Source organism: Asterias rubens, chromosome 5 (assembly GCF_902459465.1).
Source record: "Asterias rubens chromosome 5, eAstRub1.3, whole genome shotgun sequence".
NCBI lineage: Eukaryota > Metazoa > Echinodermata > Asteroidea > Forcipulatida > Asteriidae > Asterias > Asterias rubens.
The window spans coordinates 3,697,605-3,715,225 of NC_047066.1; the positions used below are offsets into that span (position 1 = coordinate 3,697,605).

General features: G+C 39.3%; 1 protein-coding gene across 1 annotated transcript in view; it reads left to right on the forward strand.

The window, feature by feature from the left end:
• Positions 1-17,621, forward strand: part of LOC117290083 (neuronal acetylcholine receptor subunit alpha-4-like) — a 50,212-nt gene that overhangs the window by 26,968 nt on the left and 5,623 nt on the right. Inside the window, exons 2-4 of the mRNA XM_033771331.1 lie at positions 15,214-15,371; positions 16,100-16,144; positions 16,586-16,695. Coding sequence (XP_033627222.1) covers positions 15,214-15,371; positions 16,100-16,144; positions 16,586-16,695 — 313 coding nt within the window. The remainder of the gene's footprint in view (positions 1-15,213; positions 15,372-16,099; positions 16,145-16,585; positions 16,696-17,621) is intronic.

Consider the following 17,621-nt stretch of genomic DNA (forward strand, 5'->3'; position numbering starts at 1 on the left):
GTTGCTCTTGCTTCTAGTACGACCTCAAGACAAAACCCTGGGGGAAGATACACTTCGGGATGAAATCTTACCAAGGGAAAACCATTGTCCTTCGTTGAATAGAGTACATACAATTTCTTTACACCTATGCAAGTGTGGTTGTGTTAATGGACTCTGGGAGTCACGTGGCACGAGTTGGTCATCATGCACGTACTACAGTTGTTTAAAGGCACTGGCCACATTTTTTTTTTTTTTTCCCAAAAAAACAGTTTTCTATCCCAACATTATGCCTATAATAACAAACCTGTAAAAACTTGGACTCAAATTGGTCATCGAAGTTGCAAGAGAACAGTGAAAGGAAAAACACCCTTGTTGAAAATGCTTCTTGTCTGAAGTTTTCGTACATTCAATTATTTGAGTGAGAAGTTACCATACGTTACTTCAGATGGAGCCGTTTCTCACAATGTTTTGTACGTTCAATAGCTGTTCATTGATCATTTTCAAATAAGTTTTTATGCTAAAAAATATTTTACAAAACAGTGTTATGAGTTATGAATTTATACTTAGAAGCGTCTCAAGGCACAATATTATTGGTTCATCTAAAAACATTACGTTCATTCAAATGCTTTAGCTTTCACATGACACATCTTAAGGGGCAAGGCAAATTAAGTCCATGGTTAATTTGGCAAGCACATTAATTTCAATACTGTATATTAATTTTCAATAAATAAACCTCTCATATCGTTATTAAACGGACTTAAAAAAAGGTACCCATTGGTTGGTTGGAGACAGAACTTCAAAGTAGACCAAATAATCTTGTTTTCGATAAAACAAAATCCGTTCATCTGCAGGTTCTGAAGTGTAGAATTAGAATAAAATGCTTCTTCTGATCATCTTATCTATTTGCATTCTCGCTCACAAATTGAAAAGGGTACCATTAGTCGACTGTCCGTCCTCATTACAAATAATAATCTGGCCATTTTGAAGTGTGCGTGTCACCTGGCTTGTGTTATTAATCTCGACACAAGCCAAGTAGTAAATATACTTTATCACACGAAGCGGGTTCTGTGTCACTGTATTATCCTTCTGTATAATAATTAGCATGCCCACACCATCGTGTTTGTTTTATCAATTGTAGTGGCCGTAGATATTGGAACTTAAACAAACCCTAGTCCCTCTTGAGTCAACATTGGGCTGGGTTGGTTAATTATTATACATCTTGAAGATGCCAGCTTGAAAAACTGTCTCCATTGCAATAAAAGAATGGATAAGGCATCAAAACGACTCTAGATTAAAATGTGCCTAAACGAGATGTGTGTGAGTAGGATTTGATGTGTGTGATTGGTGTTGTTTTCATTGAAAGAAATCTAAAGTGGAATGGAAAACACTCTACATAAATTGTGGTGAAACTGCCGGAAAACACCCTTTTACTAATTTGAAAACCAAATTGTTGGTTGATTGTCCCTTTAAAAAAAGTTGTTCATGTACTATAGGTTTTCTCGGTCAAATTCGGCAAATGAGCAGTCAATTTCATTTTCATGCGTTCCAATTAAAACTGTTTTGCCTTTCCAGTTGTTACTGCGTTTCAAATTCAGAATTCGGCCGTTCAATTTCGTTTTGAGTCGAGTCAAATTCCTTTAGCACTCTGTTCAATTTAGCGTATCGTCATTCTTTTTAGTAACACACACGTCTCAAGAAGCGTCTGTGAATATGAACGCTGCTTTGATGAATTGTTAAATTGAATGATTATTTTGTTAAATCGAATAACGTAAAAGTACATTTTGAATAGTCTTAAAACGAAATCGAATGACCCTTAAAACGAAATCGAATGATTCAATTTCGTACCAAATATAATAAGCTGTTGGTTAAATTGGCTGCTCATTTTCCGAAATTGAGAAAGAAAACCTATATTAAACACCAACAGTGTGTACTGATTACCAAACATAAATATGCCTCTGAAACTTCAACCTGTGGAACAATAACGATTCGCCATTTTGTCTCCGCCAAAAATGGCGGTGTTCTGTCATGAAACTACACATTCAGGTTCCATTGTCGTAATTTTCTTGATTATAGTTCGAATTCGCTTGTTCAGACGTTCAATATACCATTTTGTTAATTAAGTTGCTGATGGAACTTGAGCTTAGCAATTAATTCTTTCGAAGACTATACGCACGTACAGTATTTAGTGGTCATTTGGGGATATACCAAGGTCAAAGGTGATAGTTTATTACATATAATCTTTTCAAGGGGCACGTCAGAAGGAAAACCAAACAGTTTAGTAAACAATTAAATTCTACATATAAAATATTCCTACAACCATATTCATTTCATAACAAATGCTTGTACCCAAAGCGGCACATCCGAAGGCAAGTTGCCCCTTTAAGCGCGACGAGGTTGCGGCTTTAACCTCGAACGTGCCCAATGCGTTATTATTCATAATCGTTTAATAACGCAATTAAAAAAGAACTGACTTAAAAACTCAATTGCTTTCTTCAGCTCCAGCGTTCTTACGATTAAGAATTAATTCCATCATAATTTCACCCTGACCACTCGACACACAAATCAGGCTGGACTGTTTACCAAGAGATGTCTCCAGATTTGTACTTGTTTTAGTCGCTAGACACACATGGCCCGAAGGCCATTTATGTGGGCTGCAATCAACTATTTTTCCAGAGGTCCATTGCCACCTACTCCTGGGGCTGAAACAGGGTTACCCCCTTTAAATTACAGTCCATACGGATGTAGGCTTGGGTATCATCCATCAGAAGCCTGGCTGGTAGGAGCAGAAAGCACCACCTCTTCAACTTTACAAGATGCTATTCATTGATTTATAGCATTTTTAATACAAGGGCTGATCATTGCACCTGCCTGGCGTTCAATCATCTTTCCCCCTTTTCTATTTCTATAATTCTTTCTTGTTTTGAGCTCCGTAAATACATGGCATGTTGATTTATGTGAGACCTCATTCTTCTGCCCAGGCTGCAGTTGATTTTTTTTTAGAGAGTCGTCGTAGAGCACTAGATTGTTTGGAGCTTGTGATCGTTAAAACATCCACGGATGGTGGATTATTTCTTCCTCTTCGGTCGTGATTAATTTCTAATTCCACGGCCTAGCGCGGACACCAATTTCCAAACATTCTAAACAATTTCCGGGTCAAAATGTATTTGGATCCAGGTCACGTGGGGCCTAACCCATCTTGGGGGATGAGTATGACCCCAAAATCTGAGTCAGAAAGACCCATTGGGTCAACTTAACGCAAAATCCGGGTCGGAAGGTTTTGTTGATCAGTTCCCGGATCAGACTGGCTAAGATATGGGTTAGCTTGACCCGCAGGAATGGGTCAGTGTCAGGCTCATCGGACCCGGAATCTGTTTAGAGTGTGTTATTGTTCAACATTTCGTAAATGGCGGGCTGTTCTTCCTCCATAATCGCAAGTTCCATTCACGGCTTAGCTAATTGCGACCGTTATAATACAGCGGAGAAAAGGGCCCACCGCTTCAAAGACACGGACACTATTGAGAATTGTCAAAGACCAGTATTCTCACTTGGTGTTTCTCAACATATGCATAAAATAACAAACCTATTAAATTTGAGCTCAATTGGTCGTCGAAGTTGCGAGATAATAATGACAGAGAAAACACCCTTGTCACACGAAGTTGTGTGCTTTCAGATGCTTAATTTTGAGACCTCAAAGTCTAATTCTGAGATCTCGAAATCAAATGCGTGGAAAATTACTCCTTTCTCGAAAACTACGTCACTTCAGAGGGAGCCGTTTCTCACAATGTTTTATACCATCAACAGCTCTCCATTACTCGTTACCAAGTGAGGTTTTATGCTCATAATTATTTTGAGTAATTACCAATAGTGTCCACTGCCTTTTAACACAATGTCATGTGCATGTATCTGTTTGCAAATTAGCGCAGATAAGTCCACAATCACGGGACATGTTGGCTGCTGCTTGGTCTGTTTCGTCAATATGGTCTGCACAAACAGAGTGTCATGCAAACTTTGTTGGCAGACTTTCTTCATATAAACACCGGACTCAACAATGCAAATAATTCTCTCAATGTGACAGTTGTTCAGACGAAATTATTTGGCAGGACTGTTGGTGCCAGCGTAAATTTTATTATAGGTCTTAAGATAAGCTTCCGGCTGTATGTATTGATATTAGCCAAACACTAGAACCATTCAGATACGTGACAGAGTTGAACTCAATCGGTTTCAACTGCGACCGGTTTTAAAATGAGTTAAAGCCATTTTACATTTTCGGTAAACAATATTGTCCAAGTCCCACACTTCGTGTACCACAACTTATATATAAAATAACAAACCTGTGAAAATTTAGGCTCAATCTGTCATCGGAGTCGGGAGAAATTAACGGGAAAACCCACCCTTGTTTCCGCGCGTTTCGCCGTGTCATGACATGTGTTTACTATAAATCCGTTATTCTCGCTATCGAGAATTGATATTGTTTTAATGTTTTCCCAAAAAGTAAAGCATTTCATGGAACAATATTTCAAGAGAAGTCTTTCACCATAACCTTCTGTAAACCCTGTAAATTATTTGTAAATCTGTGAACTTTTATTTTGTTTTCTGTACCGAAAGTGTATAATGGCTTTAATGCGGCACAAATATGTTCACTGTATATTGACGTAGTTCTAGACTTTTATTTCAGTTATTAAAGAAGTAGAACCATTTGAATAATTACTCTTTCGACGTTAGAGGTGGGAGTCTCGTTAAATAAAACATTCATTTTAAATAATAACTTACAGGTCACCGATACTATTTTACAATTACTTAGAATTTTCAAGAAATAAAAAAAGCGGCGGGAGTGTTGTTTTCTCCATACCCAGAAACCATGCATTTAAGAACAAACAAATTATTCGTTTGGTGTGATGTACAACAGGGGGTGCCATCGAAAAATTGTGAGCGAAACACGGTTGAACATGTTTTTGTTTTGCTTTAAAAAATAAATAAATCTGTGCACCAAAGGGTTAAATAAACCATGTTTACTTGGATAAAGATTATCTGAAAATAAATGATTTGCCATAGATTGCAACCGGATGGCAAAATTAAAAGTATAAATTAAGGCAAACAAAATAATCTTGTTTAAAGTTCCCGCCAAAAGTTAAACCGACTTTATAGACCTTAATCACGGTGCAGCCATCTTGAGTTTCTCCCATTGATATCAATGTTAAGTCGTGTCCGAATTGGCGACTTTGGCTACAGCTACGGCTAGATCAGCGCGTCTGTCATTGTTGAAGAATAGCAGACGCGCACGCCCTATAGCCGTAGCTGTAGCCGAAGTCGCCAATTCGGACACGGCCTTACCAAGCCGAGGCTGCAAGAACACAATAGTCTGGTTCCTAATTGCAAAATGGTTATCAGCATTCATTATTGTTATTCGATATACAAGGAACATGACCAAGATGGCGGCAGCATGATAACGGTCTATTAGAACTGTGTCTCACAATACCACATGTCGTTGTCTTTTAGTGTGTTTTGGTTGATGTATTGCTTTTGTTTACTCTTTTTAACTTGAAACAAACAAATAAATATATACTCTTTTGTTTGAGTTTTACTCTTGCACCGATGTGTGACAAATGCCCATCATCGGTTACTAGAGGCCAACGTGTATTCTGTAACTAGCACGTAGGAGCGTGTACTGCAACAATTTAATAAATGTAAGAAATTAAAATTATAGTTCTTCCCCCCCCCCCCCCCCCCCCCCCCCGAAGCACATGTCACTGACCCTCTCACCCTTAAGGGCAAGGCTTAGAGATGACAACACTTGTCAAAACCAATCCAAACTGTTACAGGTGCCAGAAAATTAAAAAATTACATCTTGCAGAGCCAAGGCCAAACTTAGCATTAGTCCCCAACTGCACAGATTTGGTGGGTGTAGAATGTCGTACTTCGGGGCGCATTTGGAAGGCGTGCTCAGAAAGATATCATCACTGGAAAAACATATTTAAGGTCCAACGTATAAGCCGCATTAAAACGAATAAACAAAAAGCAAAACATCCAAGGTGCTGTGGCACATTCAGCAGCCACTGCCGGTTGCACAACACACCGGCCCTATACGGCTTCCCGAGTGGCCATCCAAAGGCCATACCATTAATAGGTTACTTAACACACCAGCCGTCGTTTTCACCAAACTCTTCCTAACTTAGAATTAATCTTAGGACTTAGGACGAGTTAAGTTCCGTATCCGAAGACGCATTGAACCCGTCCTACGTTAGGACGGGTTACTCTTCTTAACTCGAGATAGGATTAATCCTAGCGTTTCGTGAAATCGGCTCCAGGATTCGAACCCACACTCTGAGTGCGGAGTCCGGTGCCCGCTCGGCAACGATACGTCACAATTTCGCTTTTATAAAATACCCACTCGGACTCACTCCGCGGTAAAGTCGATCCACTAAAGTTTATTACTCCTGGCTGACTTTCCAGCGCCCGCCCAGGTAGAGCAGGACAATAGTTCAGAACTGAGAAGTCTCCCGATTTCCGAAACTTCTACTCTGCGGTAGTAGAACATAAAGCAGGACAAGTTCACAAAAGAACACAATGTACGGCAAGACACACTTGGTGTTACCACAAACCAAATATACATGATATTGATACCTCACCATGCATTGCTTCAAATCCCATAAGTTCTATTATCGCCATGACTTCAAACCTTCTTGCCGGGGAGGAGGGGTAGGGGGGAGGCAAAGTACAACACTAAAACACGGAAATAGTCAACAGTATATCTAATCTTAAATACAAATGAAGAACTATCTATAGATAGACGCTCTCTCTGTGTTTATGAGTTAGCAGTGACGACATGGGCCACATGACAATATGTCTCACTTTTCCGGGATTGTTTTCGTTCGGGACAATGTTTTCGTTATCGTCTCCATTGATGTCCGGCGGCATCGGAAACTTGGGAAGCAATATCGGAAATTGTATCTTCTTCTAAGAGAAGGCCCTCGTCCTCACTGGAGGCAAGGTAGTGATTGGAGAGAATACTAGGCATCTATCCTTATCTCTACCCCCCCCCCCCTCTCTGAAAAATGGTACATCTTCCTTCTCATCTCACGTCTTATCTACCGCTATGATTTAGATGATTGCTGTTTATGATTTTGATGATTGCTATTTATGTGAGCATGTTTTTGGAATCATAAAGAGCTCTTAAAGGCGTTGGACACCATTGGTAGCTACTCAAAATATTTGTTGGCATAAAAATTGTTTGGTAGCGAGCAATGATGGGGATAAGTTGATAGTATAAAACATCATGAGAAACGGCTCCCTCCGAAAAAAAAATGTGGTTTTTGAGAAGGAGGCAATTTCTCACTCAAAAATTAAAATACTTAAAGCCTGAAGCCTTTAATTTGATTGCTGCTTATGATTTCGATGATTGCTGTTTATGTGAGCGTGTTGACCACTACAGAAAGCTTTTAAAGGAGCCATATTCCCTTCAAATCTCACACATCTCTGCAGACCGCCATAACATTGCTTGTAAAAAGATAAATGTAATCACGGAAAAATACACAATAGTCATGTCCGTCCAGACCGGGAGTCGAACCCACATTAAGTTTATCTGTTCTATAACAGCATTTCACAAACTTCAGGTATCTGATTCCGAATCGTGGTTGTCCACTCTATTCAATAATATCATACGAGCCTCCCCCCTTCGCCCCGCCCCACTCCTCCGGGTTCCAACGTACGAGTCGGACTAAAACCGCAAACGGTTCTTAAATAATTTTGCCAATTTAATGAATTGAAATATTGAGACGCTTTGCCCCCCACGGGGTTGTTGCCGGCCCAAGACCCCGGCTTCCTCAAGACACAACTCTTACGAGATGACCGCCTCGTCACTTTGATCATCTCCTGCTTATAGCTACCGGCTAAAGGTATCACCCGACCGCAAGGAGGTCAAGCCGAGACGGGGAGGAAAAGGCCCTAGACGGAGGGAGGCAGCAATAGAGCACGCAACCACAAACCGTTGAATTGCGGTGTTGTGTCACATATCACACCCAGTGAAAAACAGAGTAAATATACACAAATCAATCCTATATAGCCTCGCCGCCGGCCCGGTCCCTTTTCCCTCATGCCTTCATCTAATTGTCTGTCCGTACGTTCTTGTTCCTGTTTATGTTAAGTTTGTCTGTCCGTCAGGCATCTCATCACAAGCCTCGATTTCTAGATAAATACCACCATACTTTATTAATATATTCTCTGCCTTTTAAAAAAGCTAACTGTTTATTTGTTACTTTTTTATAAATTTATTGTTATGGCTTTGTAAAGTTTTCATGAAGTATGGAAATAAATCTGATTTTGAATTGAGTTGAAATTGAATTAAATACGTTCACGGTGTGCATGAGTACATGTATGGACGCAACGCACGATTCGATCTCGATGTATTCTGTTACATGTTCGGCCATTGACGGGTGTTGTTTGTTCCTTGACCAGGATTGTCCTTCTTTTGGAGATTAGGCTTTTGATGTCACAATATCCAGGGGTGTATCCCACCAAATATACTCCAATAGCATACATGGCAAAATGCTAAATACTAAAAAAATACTGCACTCTAAAAACTCCCGGGTCAGAGTTGACCCGGATTTGGATCCATTTCCAGACCCATTTCTGGGTCTGTTTGACCCGGAATCCGTGTCATTGTGACCAGAAATTTGGTTAAAAGCGGGGACTTTGATCCGGATTCCGGGACATATTGACACGGATTCCGGGTTAAACTGACTCAGAAATGGGTCTGGTCCCGCCCTGGGACCCTAGTCTGGGTCAATTCTGACCCGGGAGTTTTTAGAGTGTATATACTTATAAGTCTCACAGCTTTTTACAGTAAATGGAGAATTATCCATTGACTCTTGAACTTTAATCCTCTGCTCAATTCAGGATGGGCAGCAGTCCGAGTGCCCGTCAAGTTCCCCCTCCAAGCCAAAAAAACCCTACAACAACAGTGTACTATTTTCAAAACGTCCGAACATCAATCATGAAAAATGTCCCTACACCTCTCGACAAATAGGACCATTTTTAGGGCCCGTCATCCAAAATACCTCAAGTTGGAAGTCAACAACCCCAAGGTCAAAGTTGGGCACATTTGTTACACTGGAACCCTTTTTTTTTTGGGGGGGGGGGGCTCTCAAATCTGTCTAATATAGAATTCTTTCAGGGCCTATACAAACAAAATCAACCTAATCGCTCGTTCAAGTGGCGTTTATTTAATAAAGTACAGTGAGTTGCTCTGGTTATTCAAAAACTGATACATTTTTCGAGGTGAGCCTATTGCACCTTTAACCATCATCTTATAGTTGAATATGCACCTCTCAACACACCCCCCCCCCCCCCCCCCACCCCCACCGCCGATGCCAGAGTGAACTTTTATCGTCCGACGTTTCCGGCTGTTTCCCTTCAATAAAAAAAAAGAAGGCATCATGAATTAACATCGCTTTCCTCCTCATGTCAAATTACTTACAAGGTGATGTGGCACCCCCCCCCCCCCCTGTCGTCCCGTTTCCAAATCAATAATACTCACTAAGTCGTCATGACAACGGAGTGAAATAATTGGGACAACATCGAAGCGGGAAGTGACTTCTTCTTTTTCAGGGAACATTGTCCCAAATAATGAACGCCGCCTGAATAAATATACTTAAGGGTGATTCAGATTCACTATAGATTTACATCAAGCCGAGACGATAACTCGGTGTAATTGAGTCGTCCTAACAATAGATTAATAGGTTTGATATTTTGATTATTTGGATTTGAGATGTTGAAGTACGGCACTGTGGGTTTATGTTCACAATGAGAAGATGGGAAATGGCTGCTGCGTTTGAAAGGAGGGAGAGGATGTAACCTAATCATTTGTTTGCTTGTGTTAAAAATGTCAAAATGTATCAAAGAAAGTTCTTTGATATACTTGTTTAAAGGATTCTGGTACTGATTCTGATTCAAAATGTCCACATATTTACATTAAACTTACAGGGTTTGAAGATAATGATAGTGGAAAGCTTCCCTTCAAATATTACTAACTAAGGTTGTGTAGTTTTTGAGAAATGAGTAAAACAAGTCACAAAATAATTTTGGTCTCATGAGACAAAAATTATTTTAGCATGTAAAATCCCCTTAACCAGTTATGATATTATACCAAAACCATAGCATAACTGGTTAATACGTTTTTACATGCTAAAAATGAGACGAAAATTTTTACTTTTACTTTTAAGGGAAGCTTTCTACTATCATAATCTTCAAACTGTGTAAGTTTAATGTAAATCTGTGGACATTGTGTTTTTTGTTAGAAAAAAGTACATATACCATTTAATACGTGATCGCACACTAATCAAATTATTGTAAATAGACGCGATTTGTTACTATATTACCCCCAAAACAAAACCACCATCACTGCCACCACGAAACCAAGACTGACACCAACAACGACAATTACAGCAAGCAACAACGACGAAGACAACGACGACGATGACGACGTAATATAATCATAAATCATTTTGATGTGTCATCCCTAAATCAATTTTCTTGAAAACAAATCCGAGTTTTCTTGCGAACTTTTTGCAAGAAAATGTGCGTAAAAGCGTTCATAGAGTCAATGAATCTAATCTTAAATGATTGTTCTCTTTATATTATAAAAGATAAAAACTCTTTCTATACGCAAACAGTGAACCATCTCTTCAGTAATGGAGAGAAGGAAGCTATGTTTAAACTAAACACAACGGGTGTTGCGTATAAACGCCAGATAAACACACTTACCAAGCCAATCACTTTGCTTGTAAACAAAAACATCCTTTATAAAAAATAAGTCTTCTCGGGGCCGCCTTACCATTAAACATTCACGGTAGCAGGGCAGGATAGTTATGCAGAATACATAGGAATGAAGGCAATTTAGATGATAGTAGGAGGATAAATAAACATGATGAAAATCACAGCGTATTAGTATCTTAAAGGCAGTGGACACTATTGGTAATTGTCAAAGACTAGCCTTCACAGTTGGTGTATCTCAACTTATGCATAAAATAACAAACCTGTGAAAATTTGAGCTCATCCGGTCATCGAAGTTGCGAGATAACAATGAAAGAAAAAACACCCTTGTCACACGAAGTTGTTTGCGTTTAGATGGTTGATTTCGAGACCTCAAATTCTAAATCTGAGGTCTCGAAATCAAATTCGTGGAAAATTACTTCTTTCTCGAAAACTATGGCATTTCAGAGGGAGCCGTTTCTCGCAATGTTTTATACCATCAACCTCTCCCCATTACTCGTCGCCAAGAAAGGTTTTATGCTAACAATTAGTTTGAGTAATTACCAATAGTGTCCACTGTCTTTAACGAAAGATAAATCCTCATGGAGTACATGTTTTTATAAGTATGTAAACCTGGAGTCAAGAGGTTCATTTACTAATGCCATTACGCGGTGCAACTGTAAGGTGAATTCATGGAGTCAATACAATACTACTAAAGGCACTGGACACTGTTGGTAATTACTCAAAATATTTGTTAGCATAAAACTTAATACTTGGTATTATACGAGAGCAATGGAGGGTGGTTGTTTTTGATAGAATAAAACAGTGGGAGAAACGGCTCCCTATGAAGCAAAACGTAGTTTTTGAGAAAGAGGTAATTGTGGAGTCAATTGAACTTGCAAGAGAACAAGGAAAGAAGAAACACCATTGTTGCACACACTTTTTTGTTTTTGTGAAAAATTACCCCTTTTTTCAAAAACTAAGTTACTTCAGAGGGAGCCGTTTTTCACATTGTTTTATCAACCTCTCCCCATTACTCGTTACCAAGTAGGTTTTTATGCTAAAAACAAGTATTATTATTTTGAGTACTTACCAATAGTGTCCAGTGCCTTTAAGGTGGATCATTTGAGACGCTCTAACAATTATTACGTGCCAAGTCAATGAGCCAACATTATGCAGAAGAGGTGACAACCCGCCATGTTTGTTCTCCACAATTTTATGTATATCACTCGCGAGAACCTCGTTCACCTCCCAGCTATTTAAAGATAAAGTTCCACTCATTCCAACCCTATACGAGAATCACCCTCTCATCCCGAGTCCAATCAAACCCGGACCTTCAGCAGTTTGCTCAATAATTTCCCAAAACCAAAAGACTCTCTGATATCCCTGCGTATACAGTAACCACACACCTAATTTGATCGTGAGTTACACACGGTCCTTTCAAGGTACCAGACACTATGGGTAATTACTCAAAATAATTGAATGTTAGCATAACAACTGACTTGTTAATGAGCAATGGGGAGCTGCTGATAGTATACAACATTGTCAGAAATGTCTCCCTCTGAAAGAATGTAGTTTTTGAGAAAGAGGTAATTTCTCACTGACATGTTAAAATACTTCAGCCCTGATGCCTTTTATTAGGCATCTGAAAGCACACAAATTTCTGCAACAATGGTGTTTTTCTTCTTTCATTATTCTCTTGCAGCTGATGACCGCAATTGAGTCCAAATTTCCACATATTTTTCTTTTATGCATAATAATGTGGGGTTTCACCAAGTGAGAATACTGGTCTTTGACAATATTACCAAAGGAGTCCAGGGGTCGATTTCACAAAGAATTAGGACCAGTCCTAACTTAGGACTAGTCCTAGGAGATATACAAATTGCATGGATAGTCCCAAGTTAGGACGAGAAACTGGTCCTAACTCGAGATAAGACTAGTCCTAACTCTTCGTGAAATCCACCCCAGTGCCTTTAACTCATGACATTTTACACAGCGGTCCAGAGCGATCGTAAATATTTCTCTTACAACACACTCCGACTTTTATTGGCGTTCCATCACCGAGGTTTTACCTCGCACCTCCCGCCTTATTAATGCAGAGGCTTCTCGCTGCTTCAAAGTGAAAAGCCTGGCTAGCTTTTTTTTAATGGAGGATGTTCTTTGAGACTAGAATTACTTGGTTGGGGCAAATCTGGAGGTATTACGAGTTTGTCATCGCCATTTGCGACTTTGTATGTCGTCACATTTATTCGTCCGTAACAATTTGAGCCGTTCGAAGCGTGTGTGTGTTAAGGAGCCGGTTAGTCATCGAGGAGTGAACATGCTTATCTCTAGGCCACTGCAAAGAAGAAGTAAGTCGGGTCAGTTCTCTACTGGACATAGTGTTATCATGGAGATAGAAATTTCTACCTCCATGGTGTAATACACCACGATTTGCTAATGATATGCGTACTGTATTTGAATCAAGACCAGGTACAATATTATAAGTGTCAATGTTGAGTACCCTCTTCGCATCAAATAGATTTGCTAATGATATGCGTGCTTTATTTGGACCAAGACAACATTATTAGTGATGTGTCACATGTTGAGTACATGCACTCTTCGCATGATTATAAAGGTACAATCTGCAGTTGGATTTTATTTAAAAAACTTGTCACATGTTTATAAATTTGACCTAATTCTTGAAAAATGAACGCATTGAAGTTGGCTTCCCGTAAGGTTTTGACTCATCAATCTAAAAAAAGAAAAAGAAAATACATTACCTCTTACCCCCTCCTCATCAGCCTAATGAGATTGCAGCACGCAGTAAGTGGTCCGTGGAAACAACCTAAACCCTTACCAAGGTACTGACCGTTGCTGATGAGTAACCAGAATTAATTGAATTTTCCTAAAAATCCCACGACTGACAAAAAAACATCCCAAGGAACTGATTGGGGGGGGGGGGGGTGGGGGGGGGGGAATGGATTAGCGAATTAAAAATTAGTGCTAAATAGAGGACAAAATATCGTTTCCTCGCAACGTTTCGCCGTTCGAGATAAAACACAATTTTACGTTTTTTCTCTTATTTTTTTCATACAAATTTACAAATTGAAATAACTAATATCATCTCAATACTCAATCATCTCTGTTCTTCATAACTAGTAGCTGAAGTAAAAATCACAACTTGGCCAACGTCGCCATCTTGTAAAAGCCACCATCTTGCTAAAGCCGCCATCTTGCAAAATCCGGGATCAGATCAAGGAATACGACGTGTCAGTAACTACCCCCCCCCCACCCCCCAAAAAAAAAAAAAAAAAAAAAAAAAAAAAAAAAAGAGAAACAAAAAAAGAGACAGCTCGTGATAAGCTTAACTCGTAAATTAATGACCTCACTGTTGTCTAATGATACAATTAACGTGATTTCTAAACGACCTACAGAAAAACCCCAACTCCCAACTTGAAAGGAAGGCAGTTACCCCTTTCTCACTTCGGTGGACACGGAAGCTTCCACGTTCAGTAATCACCATTTTGAGTTATTAATTGTTTGTCTCTTGACAATGACGAGAGCAAGCTAGTTGAAACGTTGAAGACAAGCCCCACAGTATTTTTGTGAACTTATCTCCACTAAGCACAGCAGTCGTGCTCTACTGTCTGCTGGATCTCACTTGCTGGTAGAGCCAAGGTCTAGAACAATTCGTTACGGAGACCGGGCGTTCGCCAAAGCTGCTCCTGCCCTATGGAATAAGCTCCCTGTCTCACTTCGCCAAAAAACATCACTCAACAACTTCAAGAGGGAACTAAAAACACACTTGTTCACTTAGACTTTCATTGGGTTTCATTATGTTTTGTTTATTCTTCATTTTCTATTGTATAATGTTTTCATTTTGTGTAGGCGCCTTAAAAGGTTTTCTGGAAAAGTGCGCATTATAAATTTATATTATTATTATTATTATTATTATTATTAAGAACTCACTCCGCGGTAGTTAATAACGCTCCAGTAAAAGCTTAAGAAGTAGTGCTGACCGATTTGTCTACCTTCCGCCTAGGTAGCAGTTACAAAGCGGGACATTTCTTTTCCTGAATTTCGAAAAACTACTCCACGGCAAAAGAGCCCAGTGCACTTATCAAAAAGAGACACATTGTTGGATGTTACAGCGCCAGGAGCGTCACTGAGTGACGGATAATATGCGCGTTATATTATAAGAAGACACTATTACATCTACTTGCCATCCCAGGTAAAATGTGTTCTTTTGAGCACTTGTCTTGATTTACACAACGCACGGGACCAACGGCTTGTTCGTCCCATCCGCAGGACGAAGCATTACGGTTAAGTGTATTGCTTAAGGACACAGGTGTCACGAACACACACTCTGCTGATCAGAAACACTAGAGCTGAATCCGGTGCTCTTAAACCGCTAGGCCACAACGCGCCACACATGGTGTGGTGTTACCACAAACCAAATACATGTTGCTAATTTTTCTCCTGTCTGTTTTTGTCTTTTTGTACCAGGTTGCCTGGCATCGGAAGCGGCTGACAGACTATTCTACAAGCTCGTAAAGACAGAAAGCCTCAAGTCCCAGTATGCCAGTCTAATCAGACCCGTGATTAATGAATCCGAAACGGTTATGGTCACCTTTGGCTTATCGCTGTCTCAGTTAATTGACATAGTAAGTAACCAAGTCAATTTGCTTTAGATTCTAAATTTCGTATTAAAGGCACTGGGCACCTTTAATGTCAACGACCAGTTCTCACTTGGTGTATCCCAACATATGCATACAATAAACCTGTGAACATTTGGATTCAATATTTGTCATCGAAGTTGCAATAGAAAAAAGAAAAAGAAAAAAAAAAACCATTTGTGCCTTCAGGCCTGAAATCTTTAATCAAATTCAAATATTTGAGTGAGAAATTACCTCTTTCTCAATGCGTTACTTCAGGGGGAGCCGTTGCTCACAATGTTTTATACTGTCAACAACTCTTCATTGCTCGTTACCAAGGCAGTTTAGTTTTTATGCTTACAATTAATTTGAGTAGTAGTGCCTCAAGGTAGATGGTGTAAATCATTACGTCTTCTAAATACATATTCAACCCTAGCAATTCAGCATTATTCCCCTCATCGGACTTTACGTTCATCTCTAACAGCCATTGCTCACCTTTATTTTGTTTATGGTCCAAGATCCCTTTCTTACGCTGCGCTATTTCTTTGAAATAGTCTTCCCTGTGCATATTCACCAGGCTAGTTCTTAACACTGTTTTAGGTCTTTGTAGTAACAAAACTCACTTGTTTGAAGCTGCTTATCTGTATTCTGCTTACTTGCGATTGTATTTTTCACTCATTTCAATTATTTAATTATTTATTTATTATTAAGAAATTACTGTTTTTGTTTGATGATAGGACGAGAAGAACCAGATCATGACGACGAGTGTCTGGGTCAGACACGTGAGTATTTTTTTTTTAATTGCAACAATAATTTCATTTTTATAAAATGACATTGGCCCTCGAGGGTTTGGGTACTCTTGTACGACGCAAAACATAAACGTACACAGATTTACATTAAACTTACACAGTTTAAAGATAATAATGATAGACAGCTTCCCTTTAAATAGTACTTGCTGAGGTGCTGTAGCTTTTGAGAAAGATAATTTTGCGAAAATAATGTGACAAATACCCCCTTCACTTGAAAATAAGAAGGCAAACAAAGAAATCATACATTGAAAACAAAAAAATCATATTGTGAATCTCCCACAATAGAAGGAATAAATGTTGATATCTTTCTATAGCTGTACCATCTGAACTGATGTAAAAAATAATTTTTAACCCACCTGCTAAAATTATACAAACTTAATGACGTATCTGCAACTGACTTTTCCCGCCCTCTAGAAATGGGTAGATCGCTACCTCACGTGGGATCCAGAAGACTACGATGGGATTACGTCACTACACATACCTTCATCTCAAATATGGAGACCGGATATACTTTTATATAATAAGTAAGTATTGAGTTATCCGCAGGGACCAATTCAATGAAACATGTAAGCACAAAAACTTGCTAAGCACAGACAAATATTACTTAGCCTTCGAGAAAGACTCTGCTAGTGTCGAAACGTCAGAACATTATGTTTTTTTTGCAAAGATATTACTTTACCAGAAGCCGGTTACCAACCAAAAGTCCATAAAGTTTACATTGTTGACTAGTGTCCGACCCATTTTTTGCTAGAACGGAAGTTTGCTAAGCAGTATTTTCTTCTTAATAGCTTTATGACATTTGGTCAAGGATGGGTGCAGTACAGTACACTGCACAAACTGGGATATTAACATTTTAAATCATGGGTGATGTCACATTAAAGATACAAAACAGAAGATCAAAATGTACAGCATATGGGTGTTCAAATGAAACTGATTTTTGCAAAAAAACAAAAACAAAAAACCACATTAACATTGGTGTTATTGTAACACACTGAGATGTTATTTTGTTATTCCATAACTCCTTCCTCGACAGTGAATAAAACATTTTTTCTCATGCGCCTACCTTTTGTCGAATACACCTGTAAAGGGAAAACATGTTAACAATACAGACCTGTATTTGGGGAGCACTGATCTTGAGGCCATGCCCGGAGTGGACCACTGTCCCCTTCTTAGGGGGTACCGATCTAGGGGTCGGCCGAGCCCGGAGTGCCAAAACTGCTGGAAGAAGCGAAAACGAGTCCATGGTGGATGGACTCGTTTACATGAAATGTGCCATTACACGGCACTGCCAGTAGAAAACTTCGCTAGCTACTCACGACAAGGGCAGAATAAAGATTCATAAATTAGAATCTTGCCAACACTCTATTATCACAATCAGGAATGTGCACACTAAATATCACCTTGTCTATTCAACTGTGCAACAAACTTGGCTGAGCTGAAAATGCTGTAC